The 21,008-nt window shown below is 35.7% G+C and overlaps 1 protein-coding gene across 1 annotated transcript in view; it reads right to left on the bottom strand.

Annotated features, from left to right (window-relative positions):
• Positions 1-3,644: 3,644 nt before the first annotated feature.
• Positions 3,645-21,008, bottom strand: part of LOC114325310 (coiled-coil domain-containing protein CG32809-like) — an 837,016-nt gene continuing 819,652 nt past the window's right edge. Inside the window, exons 7-9 of the mRNA XM_050653062.1 lie at positions 19,704-19,902; positions 4,485-4,671; positions 3,645-3,653 (exon numbers count right to left, since the gene is read on the bottom strand). Coding sequence (XP_050509019.1) covers positions 3,645-3,653; positions 4,485-4,671; positions 19,704-19,902 — 395 coding nt within the window. The remainder of the gene's footprint in view (positions 3,654-4,484; positions 4,672-19,703; positions 19,903-21,008) is intronic.

The raw sequence follows: 21,008 nt of genomic DNA, 5'->3' as shown, positions 1-21,008 counted from the left end.
ATGAAAGTCATAAAGTGACCAACTCAAAATTTAAGGCCCCCCCTGCAATAGCCTGAAGAAATTTTTGACATTGTTTTATTACTATTATTTTAATTAAAAATGAGCGCTAAGCACGTATTGAAGCGGCCGTCCGCGAGAGAGATGTACAATTCATTGGACGTTATAAAAAAATATCGATTGGAAGTCAAAAATACGTTTTAAAAAAATAAAAAAAAATTGAGGTTATATGTATTGTACACTCGATCAACGCGTCTATATAAAATAGATGTGTTTTGTAGAAGCCTCATAATTTTTTTAAAATTAATTGCAACTTAACTAAACGAAAAAACAGAAAAATTTACGTTTTTCTGGGGGCAGGGGGAGGGGGTGGTGGAGTGGGGTGGTGGTGCTAAAATACTCAGTTATGTCAAATTATACATAATCTATTAACAAAACCTTGAGTTGACCCATGTTGCAGTCTATAAATAAAGAAAATCCCCAAAAACCCCCTAAAAAAAACAGTTTTGCTGATTTTTCAAGATGGCGCACCTGACGGAAAAATCTGAAAAAAATCAGAGAGATAGCTTTTGATAAATTACACAAAATGCAAAAAAATTGGACCTGCAGCCCCCTCTAAAAAAAAGTTATAAGCTTTAAAAAAGTTAAAAAAAATTTTGAGGTTATGTACACTCGACCTATGGGTCCATTAAAAATGGACATGTTTTGTAGAAGCCTCAGCTACACGTGTGAATTTTTTGAAATTTTTATATCAATTGCAACCCAACTAAAAAAAATTAAATCTAATAATCTACGTTTTTGGCTGTGGGGGGAGGGGTAATGGGGGTGGCGAGCTAAAAATCCGCGTTATCTCATTTTTTAGTTGCATAGAACGTAAAAAAATTTAAAAAATTGACTTCTGGGAGTGAGGGCATTTTGCCTATCTTAACGGGGGGACCCTTTATGTTTGTTTGAATTTTCTTTGAACATTTTTAAACAGTGTATTTTTGTTCAGCATCTCTTGATAAATGACTTTTTTTCAATAATTTTGTTGTTGTGTCTTCCTGAAAGGTTGTTTTCACCTTTCAGTCTTTTATAAAATGTGGTTTAAGACTGACAATTTCTGCAAATAGAAACAAATAAAAGGTGGGCGGTTAATTGTGCCTGTGAGTGTATATGCAATGGATGATAAACATGTTTATAAATTATTTGGAATATCTGCTATTAAAAGTACATAAATAGGTATCTATGATCAGTTTATAGGCAGCCTGAGTGTAATCACTAGAAAACTAATTTCCAATTCAAATTTTGTAAAAAATATTTTTAGATTCTATATTATTTCATAGCAGTACCAATAAAATAATTAAAACCATATGTAGATAATAAAAATAAAAAAATATGTACTGGTATATACAGTGCATTCATAAGTGAGGAAACGGTCTATTATCACATGACTTAATTATTTTCAGAGTTAAAGCTCCGAGAGGTCGATTTGGGCGTGATGACGTCATCGATGATTTTTTTAAATGGGAATAGGGGTCGTGTCATAGTTCATTTTAAAGGTGATTAAATTCTCTATTCAGTCATACCCTCACCGGCACGAAAAACGGGCACCCCAAAAAAATGGGTAATTTTGATGTCTCGTATCTCCTAAACCTGTTGTCCGATTTGAATAATTGTTTTAATATGTTATAGCCTTATTCTTTAAGAATATCGCTGTAATAATATTGTTGCTTGGCAGGTCAATTTTCGTTGTATACCGGGTGTACCAATCAAACTGTTTTTTCTCTCTCAATTTTCACAACACCCTGTAGAAAATTCTAGCTTTCATAAAATATTGAAATTAAAACTCCAACTATAGCCCCAGGTTTTTTTAATATGCAAATGCAATTTGGTACGTTTTAAGTGCAATATTGTGCATTTTTTGACATAAAATCAAGAATTTTATATTCACCAGTGGCGTGCATACGGGTCATATTACCCTATCATATTACCCGCATGCACGCCAATGGTAAATATAAAATTTTAATTGTATGTCAGAAAACGCGCATTAACTACCTCATAAAACCTACCAAATTTCATTTGCATATCTCAACCGGTTTTAGAGCAATAAATAAATCGTCAGTTTGTAAGAATAAATTCAACATCCCGTATCTCGGAAACGAAGCATTTGCGGACATAGGTTCATTAAGCAAACGGTCATTATTTTTTCATGCACAATTACCCCTGAAAGTTTGTCGTACTTATTTAGAAACACTCTGTATTGATAAATAACATGACTAGTTGTTAAAGTCACTAATTTTTTTATTATCCAACATAAGCGAATGAATAATGAACGAAATGTTAAGAAAATCTGGGGCTATAGTTGAGTTTTAATTTCAATATTTTTTAAAGGCTGGAATATATCGGTGTTGTGAAAATTGAGAAAAAAGCCCAGTTTGATTGGTAGGCACACCCGGTATACAATGAAAATTTACCTGTCTAGCAACAATATTATTACAGCGATATTGTTAAGAATAAGGCTATAACATATTCAAAAAAATTACTTAAATTGGACAACATGTCTAGGAGATACGAGACATCAAAAATGACTCATTTTTTAGAGTGCCCGTTTTTCGTGCCAGTCAGTGGGTATATAAACATTAACATCATTATTTATACCGGGTGGCCAAAAAAATATTTTTTTAATTAAATCAATTGCCGCAAACAGAAGAATATTATGTAATTTATTTAACTCAGAATACATTTTACTGCTATCAGAAAAGAGAAAAAAATGTTTATTTCGTAAATAAACATTGCTTTTCGCTTAAATTAAATGTTTAAATAAACATTTTTTTATATTAGGACAATAATTATGTGGCATCAGTAAAATATATTTTGAGTTAAATAAATTACGTACATCCTTTTTTTGCGTGACTTATTTTAATTCAAAAATTATTTTTTGGCCAACCTGTAAAAAAATGATGATAATGCTTATACAGGGTGTTTCATTAATAATTGTCCATATAGTAACTGGAGAATCCTTAGCACAAAATACCAAGATTGAACCTAAAATGCTTAAATAAAATGTGGTTCATTACTGAGGTACAGGGTGTTTTATCTAAAAATTTAAAAAATATTTTTGCTCAGCATTTTAAAAATATTCGACGTATCCTTTTTATACTTGGCAGGAAGTATAGATACTGTACAAACTACTAAATTATGTTAAACAAACGTTTCTGTCTATTACCAGAGGCGTACAACGGGGGAAAGTGAATGGTTGACCCTTTCCAAATTCTACGCCACTGGCGCAATTGCTATTTTAGTTCAGTTTTTGGATTCTCCAATACTTTCCATGAAAATAATATACTCTTCATTCGTAATGATAAAGTCATTAGTTTTCGAGATCTTTGAAGTTAAAAATGAAAAGACACGGTTATTTTGATTAATATATTGTGTCCCTTCATTTTTAACTTCAAATATCTCGAAAACTAATCATTTTATCGTTACGAATGAGAAGAATATTATTTACATAAAAAGTATTGAAAAATCCAAAAATAACACTAAGATAGCAATTTCGTCAGTGGCGTAGAATTTGGGAAGGGTCAACCACCCACTATCCCCTGTCGTACGCCTCTGGTAGTAGCTAGAAACGTATATTTATCTTAATTTAGTAGTGTGTACAGTACCTACACTTTCTGGAAAGTATTATAAGGATACGCCGAATAGTTTTAGAGTAATGGGTACAAATAATTTTTAAGTTTTAATCATATCAATCATATCATAAAATTAATCAAAATAACTGTGCCGTTTCATATTTAACTTCAAATATCTCGAAAACTAATGACTTTATCGTTACCAATGTGGAGTATATTATTTACGTAGAAAGTATTGGAGAATCTAAAAATGGCACTAAAATAGTAATTCCACCAGTGGCGTAGAATTTGAGAAGGGTCAACCATTTACTATCCACTGTCGTACGTCTCTGGTAGTAGCTAGAAACGTTTGTTTATCATAATTTAGTAGGGTGTATAGTAGTCACACTTTCTGCAAAGTATGAAAAGGATAAGTCGAATAGTTTTAAAATGCTGAGCAAAAATAGTTTTTAAATTTTTAGATAAAACACCCTGTAACTCAGTAAGGAACCACATTTTATTTAAGTGTTTTGGGTTAAATCTTCGTATTTTGTGCTAAGGTTTCTCCAGTTACTATATGGACAATTATTAATGAAACACCCTGTATTACTGAATAGAGCATTTAATCACCTTTCAAATGAGCTGCCACACGACCCATATTCCTATTTAAAAAAATCATCGATGAAGTCATTACGCCCAAATCGATGACGTCACTATTATGGGATAAACGTCAAAAAATCATAATTTAAAAATAAAAATCGACCTATCAGAGCTTTAACTCTGAAAATAATTAAGTAATGAGATAATAGACCGTTTCCACACTTTATGAATGCACTGTATAAGTTGCAAGGTTAAATGAATCACAAAAAACATGTATAGAGAGGAACAGTTTACCTTGCTTTTGTGGATATGCTGATGCTGGTACTCCGAGTCGAATTCCGGTTCCGAAAAGTAACTAGGATCTTCAAAGTGCCCAACTCCTCCGGCAATGCCAATACCAGCCATTGGAAGACCACCGGAAACATCAGCAGATTCGAATAGCCTAAGTACCGACCGATCTCGAATTTCCCGAAGGTGTGATCTAAAAGATTTTTAAAATTTAGGAATCGGTAAAACTGGTAATAAGTTTATTGTTTCACTGAAATAATTTCAAACTTATAGCAAACATTTAGGTATTTATAATGTAAGTAAGTAGTAATATTTTGAAATAAAAAAACAACATGATACATTTTTGGAAAATCATTTATTCATGTGCACTATAAAATATATCAATATTTTTTAGGCATAGGACGAACCCTTTGACTTTAAGTGAGTTAATGCACGAGAACGAAAATGCAATGGATCAAAGATTTGTCTATTTAGCACAACAAAAGGAACACTATAACTTAGATCAGTCGATGGTTCTATAGTGGTCTATAGTCGATCAATCGAAAACATGGATTCAAGCAGTTTATCTGTGGGACTCCCGTTACATCGGGATACAAGTTTCGGATGGGGACTATTAGGCTAGATCATGTTGAGTGGTTTAATTCATATGAGGGATCTTCTACCACTATTCAAGATAAATATAAACTTCCTAGTTTGAAAGCTAGTATTGTCTGTTCAGGCCCTAGAAGACCAGGCTCCCAAATTGTCCTCTGATATTGTGACAAGTATTCTACTACAATACTGCTTTGGAAAGAACATCAAGTTGATGCGCGAATCAATACTGTTTAATTTTATGTGATTTTGTTGCAAAATTAGCGTTAGTACACTAACACCATAAACCAAATTATTATCTAAAGAAACAGGACTTCTTCTTTTAGTGCCAACTCCACTATGAAGGTTGGCTATAACTCTATAACCATTGCAAATTTGTTTCTATGTTAACAGTTTATTGTAGAAGCATGGGACATAAACTCAGATCATTCACCCATCCTTCTCACAGTGAGTGATACTGTTATTCAAAGCCAACCACCTCCTAAACTGACTAATAGGCTAACAGATTGGCGGAGTTTTCAGCTTCACTTAGAAGAAACAATCAATCTGAAAGTTTCACTAAAAACCAAATATGAACTTGATGAAGAAACGGAATGTTTTGTTAAACAAGTTCAACAAGCCGCTTGGAATAACTCACCTGAACTGATTCATAGAGTTAAAGGTAATAATTACCCTAAAGAAATTAGAAAGCTAATCGAAGAAAAAATAAAACTCAGAAGGATCTTGCAATGCTCTAGAGCTCCATCTGATAAAACAAAACTAAAAATGCTACACAAGAGCTAAAAGAGAAATTATAAAAAATAAAAATAAAAATTAGTAACTATCTAAGAGAATTGACAAATGATAGCACAACTGGTTATTCCCTCTGGAGGGCCACCAAGAAATTAAAACTACCGATAATGCAAAATCCTCCAATAAGAAATACAGATGGAAGCTGGGCAAACAGCAATTTAGAGAAGGCTAATAAATTTGCTAAATATCTCGAGGAAACATTCCAGACAAATGAAGGTGATAACACACTACAATGGGAAAATGTCGCACAAGAAGAAGGTGAAATTAAACTAGTCACTCCAAAAGAAGTGGCCGACGAAATTAAATGTAACATCAATCCCAGGAAAGCACCTGCGTTTGACTTAATTACTGGGGAAACCTTAAAACAACTTCCTAGAAAAGCCATAGTAAAACTGACATATCTTATATATGCCTCGTTCAGATTAAGATATATTCCCAAGATATGGAAAGTGGCCGAGGTCATAATGATCCTTAAACCTGGAAAACAGCCAAATACAGTATAATCGTACAGACCGATTTCATTACTACACATAATTTTAAAGCTGTACGAGAAGCTTTTGATGAAAAGGTTGAAACCTCTTATAGATGCTAAGGCTCTAATTTCATCACACCAGTTTGGGTTTCGAGAAAAGTCATTCAACTATCGACCAAGTCCATAGAATACGGATATAATAGAGAGGTCGCTGGAAGGAAAGAAAGTTTGCTCCGCTGCCTTCCTCGACGTGGCGCAAGCTTTTGATAAGGTATGGCACGAAGGACTTAAATACAAATTAAACAGGATTTTGTTAAGACAATAGACAGAATTATTGGAATCTTATATATCAGAGAGAGTTTTTAGTGTTAAGCAAGGAGAAGCCTACTCGGAACGAAAGGAAATCAATGCAGGTGTACCACAAGGTAGTGTGATAGGACCGGTCCTATACCTATTATACACTAGTGACATCCCTGAAGTAGATCATAACATAATAGCTACCTTTGATGATGACACTGCCGTTTTAGCCGTAGGTGAAGACCATGAAGAAGCAGCAATAAAACTACAAATCTCTGTTAACAGACTTAACAAGTGGACTAAACGCTGGCGAATGAAATTAAATGAAATGAAGTCAGTGCATATAAATTTTACAAACAAGAAAAAACAATACATTCCTGTAAACGTAAATAATACTCAGATACCATACGCCGATACCGCAAAATATTTGGGTATTACACTAGACGCTAGGCTACGCTGGAGGGCCCATGTTAAAAAGAAACGAAAACAGCTTAACATGAAGTATAAAAAAATGTATTCGCTATTGGGAAGACAATCTACTCTCTCGATCTACAATAAAATACTTTTGTATAAACAGATTATAAAACCTATATGAACATATGGCATCCAGCTCTGGGGCTGCGCTAGTAATACCAATATAAACATCATTCAACGATTCTAAAACTAAGTACTAAGGAACATTGTCAACGCTCCATAGTACTATAAGAACAGTGACCTCCATAGGGACCTAGACATGGATACTGTTAACAAGATCATAGAAAAAATTTGTCAAGAATCACGAACAACGACTTCTTCAACACGACAAAGTTGAGGCCATACAGCTCCTCGACAACACGGATCTAGCTCGAAGACTCAAGAGGAAGAAATACTTCGAGTTATTTAAGTGAAAAATAGTGCACGGTGCAAGTGATGGTACAAGTTAACATTTGTGCAATATATTAACAGAACCTAAGGGGTACTCTTGAGTTTGTTCTTAGTCTTAAGTTTTTAGTAGTAATTTAGGTTAGAAATAAGTTGCTCATTGTCACATTATTTGATCAGATTGTAATGTTTTTAAGCATCTTATTTGTGTTTAATAAACTTAAAAAAAAATGTTAACAGAACATGTTTCTGAAAAACGTTTGTGTGTTTAATCCGGTTCTGTCGCAAATATTTTTCAGCCAAGATATTTGTCGTCAACCAGGACCTATTTTTCCTTCGATTTTACCCTTCATAGTAAGCTATAACAACTCCTACTTATCATTTCTACGTATATGCCCCACATATGACGTTTTTCTCTTTTTGATAGTGGTTAAAAGTTCTCTGTCTCTTTACATTCTGTGCAACAGTTTTCTCAGAATTTGAAAAAAAACCTATCCCATTAAAGATAAGAATTCTGAGATGCTACGTGTTCTCCGTATTGTTTTATGGGTTGGAAGCTTGGACATAAAAGAAAGATGTTTCGGACAGATTAGAAGCCTAGTAGATTAGAAGGATAGGTATTCAGAATAAGTTGGGTGGATAGAGTCAGGGATCTCGAGGTGTTGAGAAGAATGGGAAAAGAGAGGTTTTAAATACAATTAAAGTTAGTAATCTGCAATATCTGGGACATGCCATGAGGGTCGAGTGTTATAACATGTTGCAATTAATAATACAAGGAAGAATACAGGGTAGAAGCAGTCGTGGAGGAAGGCGCATCTCCTGGTTAAACAATTTGAGAGCTTGGTACTGCACTTCTGCTGATCTCTTTAGATCAGCGGTATCGAAAGTGCGAATTGCCATGATGATTGCCGAACTTCTTAGAGGAGATGGCACATGAAGAAGAAAATTAAAGATTATTGGTAATGGAATGGAGGGGTTTGACAATCTATAACGTTAAAAGATGTCTCCTTTGGAATAAAAATCGACCTGTTTTAGGGATTTCACCAAATCCAATAAATATTGGCAATTACAAATTACATTACGTTATTATTATAAAAATAAAATATATCAAGAAAAAAGAATGTTGAATGGGTTGCATGTGAGTGTTCATTTTGAATGAAGTAAAAAACATACGTACTCTCAATCATTTATTGTAACTTCCGACGACCGGTTTTGCTCTTTAAAGTATGCAGAGTACCTTTAGGCTAACGGTTACAAGTCACTAAATATTACAAATAAAAACCAGAGTTAGAACAATGTCTGGTTGTAAAAGATGCTAAAGATCCATAATATCAAGCCAATTTTGAACAACATACATAAAATTGGTTAAGACAGCAGACAGATACATATGCATGTATACTCGGGGGCGGTAACAAACATCCCCAAGCTCACAAACACATGCATATATATACCGTCTATAATCATGCAATAATAACGTGTCGTACTTACAACGTGTCTTACTTACATGTCTTACTTAAAGTGTCTTACTTACATGTAAGTACGACAAGGTTATCATTACATGATTACAGACGGTATACATCTGCATGTGTTTGTGAGCTTGGGGCAAGGGCGGATAAAGGGAGGGGGCCATGGGGGCCATGGCCCCCTCCGAGAATTAAAAAAAATTGAAGTTTTTAGAATAGAAACACATATTTATATATTATGTACAAAACAGGGGATACATATGTCTTCTGGACTAGAATTGAACATAACCAGTAACACAAGCTTCAAGAATGACATGATGTTTTGTAAATCTAAGTTTTACAAAGTACCAATTGTTAGAAAGACCTTGACAACCATCAAAATCGTATCAATTTCCATATTCTGTACACACAAAGAATAAAAAAGAAACGAAGCGTTACTTGGGTCATCAGCACTTAGAACAAAGGAGTTGGTTAGTAATTTTGAACATTCAAAAGGGATTGTTTTGCAAGTATTGCATTTTATTCTTCTAATAAAAAATATGGTCACAATCACGGTAGACAGATACCGGTATGCCCGTTAATAAATCAAAATGTGTACCCCAACGGGCATGATGTCACCTACGAAGCAACAATACAGGTTCCAGATGTAGGAACCACCCGTGTCCCGGTTGATCTATTTGTGTATCGCACGGTAGATGAACTGTTTTTACAAAGCCTCTCGTTTCGATATTTTTCTATTATTTAAGTCTGTTTTATTCAGTTTTTATGTATTAACAAAAACATGCCGGGTTCTGCCGTAGCTAATTGTAAGAATTATAATCGGGTGACAAAAGGATCAGACATATAATACTTTCGATTTCCTCAAAATGAAGAGTTTGTAAAGCAATGGGTGGTTGCAAGTCGGCACCAAGATGACAACATAAAGGACTTATTCCATTTCAAAAGGTATATTGCTTACTAATTGTCATTGTCATTTGCGCATGACAATGCGCAACCTCCAATTACAGTAAAAACTGGGGTATTAAATCAAGGATCGGATTTAATGCCCGATATAACAAAATCAGAAATCAAAGAGGCTCTGAAGAAAATGAAAAATAATCGAACCCCAGGTGAAGATGGAATAGTATCAGAAGCACTAAAAATTGGAGGAAATATACTACTTGAAAAAATTAAACAACTTTTCAATATCTGCCTTCACAACGCCAATATTCCAACAGACTGGAACAACGCTACTATGATTCTATTACACAAAGCAGGAGACAAAGCCAATTTAGAGAATTACAGACCGATTAGCCTCCTCAGCCATTTATATAAGTTATTTACGCGAATAATAGTTAAGAGAATGGATAGAAAGTTAGAGACTTATCAACCAAGAGAACAGGCAGGATTCCGAAAAAATTACGGAACAAATGACCATCTACAAAGTATAAAAACCCTGATAGAGAAAGTAGTGGAATACAATAAACCCCTAGTTCTACTTTTTATCGATTTTCATAAAGCCTTTGACACAGTTGAACTTAGCAAAATATTACAGGCGCTTAACACGTTAACTGCCGGTCCATTCTGGGTAGGCTTTCACCAGGAGCCGCTTACTGTTTTTGATACAAGGACGTTTATTTATTAGTTTCTGGAAAAGTCCGAATAAAGTAAGTATTTTTAAACTAAATGCAGATATATACAAGAGGGGTTGGTGGTGAACGCGCCAGAGCGTCAGTGGCGCTCGACTCTAGTATTTGTATACATACGCCGTTCGACGCGCTGGTGCGTTTTGTAAATAATATTGATAAAAAGCAGTAGGAACATTTATTTACTAATACAAAACAAAACAAGAAATACAAAATAACATAAATTATAAGTAAATAAAACAACATTAAACTTTGTGGGATATTTGACAGCAATCCAGACAAAATCCAGGGGTATCGGGACAGGCTTTGCATTCGTAAATTGTATCTTTACGAATATTTTGTTGACTGCAAGTTTTACAGCGTTTTCTCATAACTTTTCCCTTTACATCCTTTACCTCTCGTTTTGTTACTGAATGATCTTTTGGAACAAGTTTGGCTTCAGAATTAATAACTTTTAAAAGGGATCTAACGAGTTGTAAACGAAATTCGTAAAGACCAATCTTTTTTCCAGAGTACTTGTTGTATAGTATGTGGGCATTTATAGCCATCATCTGTATAACATGTATAAATATTTTTGTTGGCCATCGTACAGTTTTTCGTTGACTCGGATAATAGGCAAGCATCTGGTCTTGCCGGTCAATACCAGACATATTTTTATTATATCTGATAATAGGCTCTGGTTTTATTACATGTTGACCTCTTCTTGTTGTAACTTCTTGTAAAGTGTTTTGACATTCTGTTGTTATATAGTAAACGTCCCTTTTATCCTTCCATTTGCCAACTAATACCCCTTTTCGGCAACGGGCAATTGTTGCACCTTTAGCAAGTTTTTCTTGCCTTACTTCTGCCGGATTATTTTTACGGTCAATTCTAAGAGTTCCTGTGCAGTAAGTGGAAAATTCAAGTAAATTTTTAGCTAAATCAAAGCTGTTGTAAAAATTGTCCATGTAAACGCAATGGCCTACATTTAGTTTCCCTTCTAAAAGGTGCAAAACCACTTTATTAACATGTCCTTTTCCACCTGAATCGTCAAACATTCCAGAATAAACTAAAAATTTTAAAATTAGACCATTTGGTTCGGTCAACATATACAACTTAATCCCATATTTATGTTTTTTGTTTTTTAAGTATTGTCTAAAATTAAGTCGTCCTCTGTAATACCATTGACTCATCTAAGCTCAAATTACGATCAGGATAATAAACTTCTTCCATTCTCTTATTGAAAAAGTTTATCATCGGTCTAATTTTATAAATTCTGTCTTCAGGTACTTGTTCTCCCTCTTCTGGATTATTATTAAAATGCAAACATCGCATTATGACCATCAATCTGTTCCGGCCCATAAAAGTGGAAAAAATTGCATTAGCAAAAAGAGGATCTTTCTTTTTCCAATAATCCTCAATCCTAGGCAACGAAATATGACCCATGTGTAGAACTAATCCTAAAAAGACTAGCAGTTCTTCGGAAGTCAAAATTTTCCAATCGAAAATCCTAGAATGTGTCGCCCCTGCATTAGATAAGAAAATGTGCTCGGCATACCTGTTTGTCTCATCACATACTTGCTCCAAACATTCATCTGTAAGTAGCATCCGAAAAAAGTCAACTGGATTATTATCGGAAACTTCTACTATTAACTCTTGGTGTTTTAAAAAAGGAAAATTTTTCATACCATCAAAATTTTCTTTCCATTTATCGCTTTCATCAACATCAACGAGTAGATTAGGCTACAATTAAATAATATGTTTTAATAAAAAGTTAATATTTGCATTTAATTTTGTAACATACCGTATCTTCCGTATCCTCAATAAGTGCTGTAGGTAAATTATTTTCAATTTCATCCTCAGATTCTGGTAAATATTCACTGTCTGAATCAAGAAAGTCACTAAATTCTTCATCGCTTGTTTCTAATAATCTCAAAAGTTCTTCCTCTGTTAATTTTTTTTTCATATCTAATTTTATTTTTTTATTTGAATTTGAGCCACTTTGTAAAATATCGTCAGTGTTATTCATTTTTGCACTTCCGTATGCTTACCCTATGCCATTCAAATATAAAATAACCAAAGGAGATGTAAAAGAACTCAAATAACATTTAGGGGAAACACCGAAATTATCCGGGTATTACCAAGCTTTACGATTAGCGGCTCTAGAAAATAGGGGAAATACCGAAATCTGGGAATGTTTAATTTTTACACGGTTAGTAATCCGATAAATTAATAAGCATTTGCAGAATTATATGTGCTATTACTGATATTTACACTTAATACAAAGCCAACAGATATACACATCCTATCGGGACAAAAAGTCGTAAATCGAAAAACCAAGAACAAAATTAGAGAATTGATACCTCTAGTTACCTGCCTTTAAAATATAAAAAGCCCTGTTGTAGCGCCAGTGAAATAATCCAAGATAATAATCGATGAAAGTCTGAACGCGCGAGAGCGTCGTCGGCACCTAGCTAGTCATGTATCGACGCGCCAGCGCGTTATTGGCATTGAACGTGTTAAAGAATGCAGGCTAGATTATAGGTATACAAAATTATTACACAAAATATACTTACAGGCAACAACCACTGTCAAATTACATACTAACAGTAATCGCATAAAAATAGAACGGGGGGTTAGACAAGGAGACCCAATGTCACCTAAACTTTTTAATACGGTCTTAGAACATGCTTTCAAGAGTTTGGATTGGATGACAAAGGGAATAAAAATAGATGGAGAATACCTAAACAACTTACGTTTCGCCGATGATATAGTCATAGTAGCTGAGGATCTAGGTATGGCAAGAGAGATGGTACAAGAACTCGTTGTAGCTACAGAAAATGTAGGTTTAAATATAAACATCTCGAAAACAAAAATAATGACAAATTTGGTACCCAACCAGAACATCAGTATTGGTGGGAAGGAAATAGAACTCGTAGATAGATATAAATACCTGGGACATGAAATTACGATTGGCAGGGATAACCAGACTCATGAGCTGAAGAGAAGAATCGGTCTTGGGTGGGCAGCATTTGGAAAACTGAGAGAAACTTTTAAAAGTGAGTTACCCACATGTCTTAAGAGAAAGGTATTCGATCAGTGCGTCCTCCCAGTCTTGACGTACGGATCAGAAACACTTACCTTAACTAAAGCCTCGGCTACCAAACTAAGAGTCACGCAGAGAAGAATGGAGCGGTCAATGTTAGGAATAACTCTGCGAGACAAAATCAGAAACGAAGAAATCAGGAGAAGAACAAAGGTGACTGACGTCATCGAGAGGATAGCCAGGTTGAAGTGGAGATGGGCAGGACACGTAGCCAGAATGACAGATGGGCGATGGACGAAGAGGTTATTGGAATGGAGGCCAAGAGAAGACAGGGGAAGCGTCGGTCGACCGCCTACAAGATGGACTGACGACTTAAGAAAGGTAAATAAAAACTGGATGAGGGCGGCGCAGGATAGATGGGTTGGAAACGAGGGGAGGAGGCCTATGTTCAGCAGTGGACTTTTGAGGCTGGATGATGATTGCTTACTAATAGATCTCTGAAAGAGTTACTTCCTTACCTACAAGCAAAATACAACGTTGACTATATTTTTACATCGAAGATTCGCCAATAGATTTTAAATATAGATTAAGGTGGTATATTTTAGGAAAAAAATTCGGCGGCGATCTTTACAGAATGTCGCAATACTATTGAAACTACTGAATCTTGCGTAACAGCTCAATAGAAAGTCCTCAATAATTGCCAAGCGATATTTCGGCATCAGAAGATATTTGCTTGGCACAAAAAATGCTGTCTAATTTGATAGAAAAACTGAAGGTTCGAAAAAATCTCAGTCTGAAGAGGACAAAATACTTCAAAATAAATTTATAGAAGCTCACTACTTGGAGGAGGATCATATAACTGAAACTATAACTAATAACATTTTGAAAGCCGCAGAAAATTATGAGGTTAAGTAATTCGTAAAGTGTTTTTAATATTTAACCATTCTACCTACTTTGTTCAAAATATACGATTTTCAAAATATTCCAGTAATGAATCCGACCATCGAAATATGTATAAAATAGAATTCATTTACATGCTTATTAGTTGAAAAAACATTATTATATTCCTACATTAACATGAATATACACACTTTATGTAGCGGCGAAATGTCGAAAATAGTTGTTTTATTTTTCATTATACCCAAAAAAATGTTAAAAATTGTAAACTACACACTATATAAAATAAAGTACCAAATATTCATGCTTATATTTAATATTAACCGACTAACAGGGCAAGCGTTAGTGTTCTAATAGAAAATTTGCTTCGCACGTGACGTCACTCCTTAGCTAGCGTGGTCTCTGTCACGTGGTCACAATAAAGGGATGACAATGACAGCCCAAAGCCTTGTCACGAAACCTTTAATATATTTCGCCAAACTCATGGGCAAAGACGGAGCCATACAAACCCATGAAAACATCATACCACAAGGAGTGCTTTCTGGTGTGTCTGGATTTTCTATAAAGTAATCGTACTCGCAAAAGTCAGTCATTAAACAGATAGACTCTCAGAGGTCTAAACAGATAGACAGGTAGACAGATAGATAGGACCAATAGTAGAGTCTATATAGTTTTCTTAGCTTGACAAAATATTTCTCTAAGAGGCCATCGTGATGATGGACTTCTGCTTTTGGACGAAGATGCTGGACCATCAATGAGGGGAATTGTTAAGGTTTAAAATCGAATCAGGAGATAAGGCTCTTAAACAACACCTATCCACAGCATCTTCCCGAGTAACATAAATTAGCAGCTTAGTCAAAATCAATTGGTAACCTGTTGTGGTGAAGAAATAATTGAACAAATAATGAATCAGGTTCAAAGTGTTATTACTTTGTCCTATTTAACGAAACGACCGACGTATCCCACGTGGAACAGCTTTCTCTAAATTTAAGATACATATACAATAACAGCATTCGTGAAAACTTTGTTAAGTTCATTGACACTTATGGGAACATAAAAATAAATGAAAATCAAGAAAGAAGAAAAGAACAAGGTCTGACAGAAGAAGCATTGTGAAAAGTAGTATTAAACTTGTTGAAACAACTGCACTTGGATCCGAAGAAATGTGTAGAAATTGGTACTGGCTTTAATAATGCTTTAAAAAAGATAAGTTTTGAATGTCTTTATGGCACTCAAAAGTATATGAAAAGTGCCTGAAAACTCACCATTGTAACCGTAATTTTTAAAAATTACCCCCCAGACCCCCTGATACCCTTCCCCAAAAAAGTTCATGGCCTCTCCCGAAAATTGGTCCTGGATCCGCCCTTAGGCTTGGGGACGTTTGTTACCGCCCCCGAGTGTACAGACATATGTATTTGTCTGCTGTCTTAACTACTTCACTCAGTTTGGTGATCACCGTTTAAACCCAGAAGGCATCCGCCTCACGGATTATCTACTAGACCTTCCCATTTCAAGAATCACCAACACTGAATTCACGTTTTTGAACGCCAATGGGGCCTCTATTGTCGACCACATCCTAGTTACTAGTAACATTCTGGATCGGTTCGGGGATAGATGCTACATAGGCGATTCAATAACGTCAGACCACTTACCTCTTCTTGTCGACACCGACATACTAATTCCAAAACAACCAAACCCTCCAAGATCTATAAGAGACTATCGTCACGCTAACTGGACTGAATTCCAAAACTTCATCACACAAAATCTCCCAATGTTAGGCGAACTCGATACTAACGATAGTATCGACACCAGTGCAACCGAAATCGAGAACCTCATCACTGAGGCGATCACGCACGCAATTCCACTCAAACAAATAACCTATACATCACCGGCACTTCCACAATACATCATTGCCAAAATCCAACAAAAACGACGTCTTCTACGTCAATACAAGGCCAACAGAAACCCACTAATCAAAACAGAGTGCAACCGGATCTGTGCCAGGATAAAGAGGGAGATATCTGTCCTAACGGCTCGCCGGTGGGAAGATGCTACCTCAAAACTGGACTACAGAGACGGAGGTAAATTCTGGCAAAAATTCAAAGTCCTAACAAAACAAAAACTATCTCAACCATCCCATCTGTTGGTCAACAATCACATAGTCAATTCCCCAGAAGGGAAAGCCGAAGCATTCAGAAATTCGCTTCAAAACAATTTTCAAACTCCAGATAACCCGAACTTTGATCGCATATTTAAATTCAACACAGAATACATTGTAAATGTTACTCTCAACCACTACATTCCAGTCTATGATCCTATCATGGACCCCCTCACAGACAGGGAAACGGAGAGCTTTTGCCAAATCGGCAAAAACAGCGCTCCCGGACCTGATGGCATCAACCGAAGGTGCCTCAAAAAACTTCCAGAGAGTATCATTCCTCTTCTAACTAAAATATTCAATGCATGTCTCAAAAACAGCCACTTTCCTACTCCTTGGAAGGTGGCCAACACCATCATGCTTTTGAAAAAAGGCAAACCCCCAACCGACGTGGAATCCTATAGACCAATTTCATTAATCAATACTCTGGGTAAAGTTCTTGAGCTAATCCTAAAAGAGAGGCTCAATGACTTTCTCGAAAACCACAATATCATACCAAAATTCCAATACGGATTCCAGTCGGGTAAATCTACTAAACATGCATTAATAGATTTCACTACCAAAGTTACTCAAACCATCAACGATGGTTCATTCCCCATAGCCACATTTCTGGATGTGCAGAAGGCTTTCTACCAGGTCTGGCACGACGGGCTTGTTCGGAAACTTCTGGACATCGGGCTACCATTGCAATTTACCAAAATTGTACATTCCTACCTCCACAACCGTACTGTCAGAGTTAAAATAGGCGATCAAAGGTCCACCCCCTTCACTCCACAAGCTGGAGTTCCCCAGGGTTCAGTCCTAGCACCGCTGTTGTACATCATCTACAACAGCGACATCACTAACCAAAATATCCCAGGTACTCGGCTGTTTCTCTATGCAGACGACACGACTCTGCTCTCAACAACCTCTCGATACAACCCAAGACTCCTCTTCAGAAGAGCCCAGGCTCTGTTGGACGGCGTCGGCGAATGGTGTTGTAAGTGGAGAGTCACGCTGAATGCGAACAAAACAACAACAATTGTGTTTCGCGCCCCTTCTGTGTCAAATAGAATCATTCGCAATGAAGACCACCAATATCCACTGAGACTGTTGGGAGAAAGGCTTGTTGTTAGCCCGACTGCGAACTATTTGGGAGTACTGTTTACCAGGACTCTCAACTGGGACGCAGATCTAAAGGCAACTTTAGATAGGGTAAGGAACAGGGCCAGACTTCTCAAGGCTCTCTCGGGAAAAATTGGCAAGACACACAAGAAGACTCTCATTCACACTTACAAGACCTTTATTCGACCCGTCATGGAGTACAAAGCATGTATCTACTCTCTTTGTTCAAGACAAAAACAAGAGAGGTTGTTGAGAACAGAACGTAGAATCTTGCGTAGATGCAACTATGAGCGCTGGCGATATCCCTCAAACGAAATCCATAACATCTCGAACACCCCCAAAATCACCGAGAGAATAAACTCTCTGAACAGGAACTTCACAATCAAAGTAATCAACGGCCCCCCTTCCGACACACAAGAATCTCTCAAATGTTCCTGTTCATCTTCCGGCCACGTACTCCACCGAAAGCCCAAACGCAAAAAGATTCATGTACCGTCCGCTCTAATGCAAACATGCATTGACGAACTCCCGGTGGAGTACGAAAACATCCTTGAGGCTACCCCGTTAGCCTACCGTACCCACCTCTAACATTTCCTCTTCCCTACCCCGAACAGGGAGAAGTTGGTTTTTTGCGGTTTCCCAACTTCATTGCACAATTATACCTGTTCGTCCCAAGAAAATAGCCGCAACTATTTTCTCCACTCGAACGCACACTGTCCACGCTGCACTCAAAGCCACCTCCTGACCGCCGACGAGGGACGCAGGTTCGCCTGTCGTTGTACAATGGTTTCTAGGGAGACTGGTCGAGAGCAAAGCACGGACAGTACACGTAAATGTCTATGGAACCAACAACAATCCATCAAACTTTCTTCTCTGTTGACTTCTTAGCCTTCTGGACACCACCGTCCGGCATAACCCAGGATCCAAGAACACCAGGACACGGCGCTTGCCCCAGTGTGTTTTTCGGACTGTTTGCTTTTGCTGCCAACACAATACATTCACCTCAAACCCTGAAGAGGACAAAATCCTAAACGGGGAAGCACATTGAACGCATTTCTTCTAAACATTATCTAGACAAGCAAATCAAACAATGTAGTAGACTTAACTACTTTTATTTATGTTGTTCAATATTGGCTTGATCTTATGGATCTTTAGCATCTTTTACAACCAGACATTGTTCTAACTCTGGTTTTTATTTGTAGCATTTAGTGACTTGTAACCGTTGACCTGAAGATGCTCTGCATACTTTAGAGAGCAAAACCGGTCGTAGGAAGTTACAATAAATGATTGAAAGTACGTATGTTTTTTACTTCATTCAAAAAAAAAGGTTTAAAGCCATAGTGAAATATACTTCATCGGATATGGATTAAGAGGCAACAGTAGCGATCATCAGGTAGCAGCAAGGGCGGTCCAAGATTGCGGCTGTAAATTTGAATATTTTGTCGAGATGTTTGGCACACATATTCGTAATATGATAAAGAATGGCGGCACAGAGCCAAATTTGAGAAATACGTTAGTATGTGGAAATTACTCTATAACTAAATAAAATATTGAAAAATGGGCCTGTACCGCCATTAAGAAGAACAAAAATACACTTTCTTCAAATAAACTTTTTTATCCCATGCCTAGATTTTGTGTCCCATTGGATCTACTAAAAATCGATTTTTTATAACAAGAAAGCGAACGTGACTGACTCAATAGCAATATTTAGCACGCCTATGAGTATACCAATTTTTGTTTTTGATAGTATAATGTCACTGTCAGTGTCAGGTTCAACTTTCGAAAAACAAAAATATTGATGACGCGCTACTGTTTACTTTTAATGTCAAAACTGCTAACGTATTTTACCGTATTAGTATTATAAATGCTTATAGTTTTAAACACAAGAATAACAGAAAATTTCGTATACTACTATTTATAAAATATTAAATCGTTCTTACCTAAGATCTTCTAATTCATAAAACATATCTTTGGAAGAATCATGGATATAAATTTTAACATTCGGCGAATCCAAATATTCCATTGTGAGTTGTTTCGGGAATGATCTGACGAATAAAGCTTTGACGGTGTCTATAGATGTGATTTCGTTTGGCAGCAAAGCTCGTTTGGTTTCGTTTCGATATTGAAGAAATACTAAACCTGAAATAAAGAATACCTATATAAGAATAGACGACTTTCGCTTGTAGTAAAATTATGTAAACATAGTAATCTAGTATTGAAATTATTGACATTTACTAAACAACAATGGAACAACAATAATAAGGATAAATGTTTTAAATTTTACTTCAAACGTATTTGGTGTAAACGATCAGATTTTTTATAATTGTTTTATGATGAGTAATAAGTAATGAGACTACTTTTTACTCTATATGGCTATGATTTTTATTATAGTCTAGGCAGATTATTGGAGAATGGGCAATTTTTGGGAAAAGTTATTTAATAGCAATTTTATTGCTGGAATCGAATCTTATAATTGTATGTATTAATAATATAGGTATGCAAAGTCCGCAGATAGTGTGCTACTTTTTTATAAACAAAATGACCCCCGAAAATCGTGTTTTTTTCAATTTATGTTCTATAACTCCAAAGATTTTCACTTTAGACCAAAAACACTCAAATAAAAATTCACCGTAATTAAATTTTGCAAAGAGACATGTTCTTTCCGATTTACTTCGACAAACATTTTCCCCGGAAAATGCGGGTTTTTCCAACAAAACCTTTAATTTTCAACTAAAATTTTAGATAAGTAATTGTTTATTAATAATTAAATAACTTAGTAATATAAAAGCACTTTTTGCATAGATTTTAATTCCCGAAGCAGATGGAAATTGAATGAACAGTTTAGAAGCAATTGAATTGTTAATTAAAAATTTACGGTCGCTATAATAACCACGATAATTATGATACATAAGAATAACTATCATTTTTGTATTAAGAAGACAGTGTACCTATCTAATGTACTTTACAAAATTGAAATTGGACTAGTTAAGCGGCCTCAGGAATATTTTAAAATTATAAACAATTTTTGGGCTTATAAACAAATAGAATATCTCGGGAAATATTAAATTAAATTAAATCATGAAAACGGTATTGGAAAAAAGCGGCAGGATGCTTCTTCTAAAAGAAAAAGCGTTTAATTGTGATAAGTGGTTCCTGAGATAAAACCGGTCAAAGTTGACCAGTATTTACGGCAAAGATATCAACAACAGGATCATAATTTTTAAACAAACACCGTTTTATTTTTG

Source organism: Diabrotica virgifera, chromosome 6 (genome assembly GCF_917563875.1).
Source record: "Diabrotica virgifera virgifera chromosome 6, PGI_DIABVI_V3a".
In the NCBI taxonomy this organism is placed as follows: Eukaryota; Metazoa; Arthropoda; class Insecta; order Coleoptera; family Chrysomelidae; genus Diabrotica; species Diabrotica virgifera.
The sequence above is the reverse complement of the archived record's forward strand: the minus strand, read 5'-3'. Positions and strand labels throughout refer to the sequence as shown.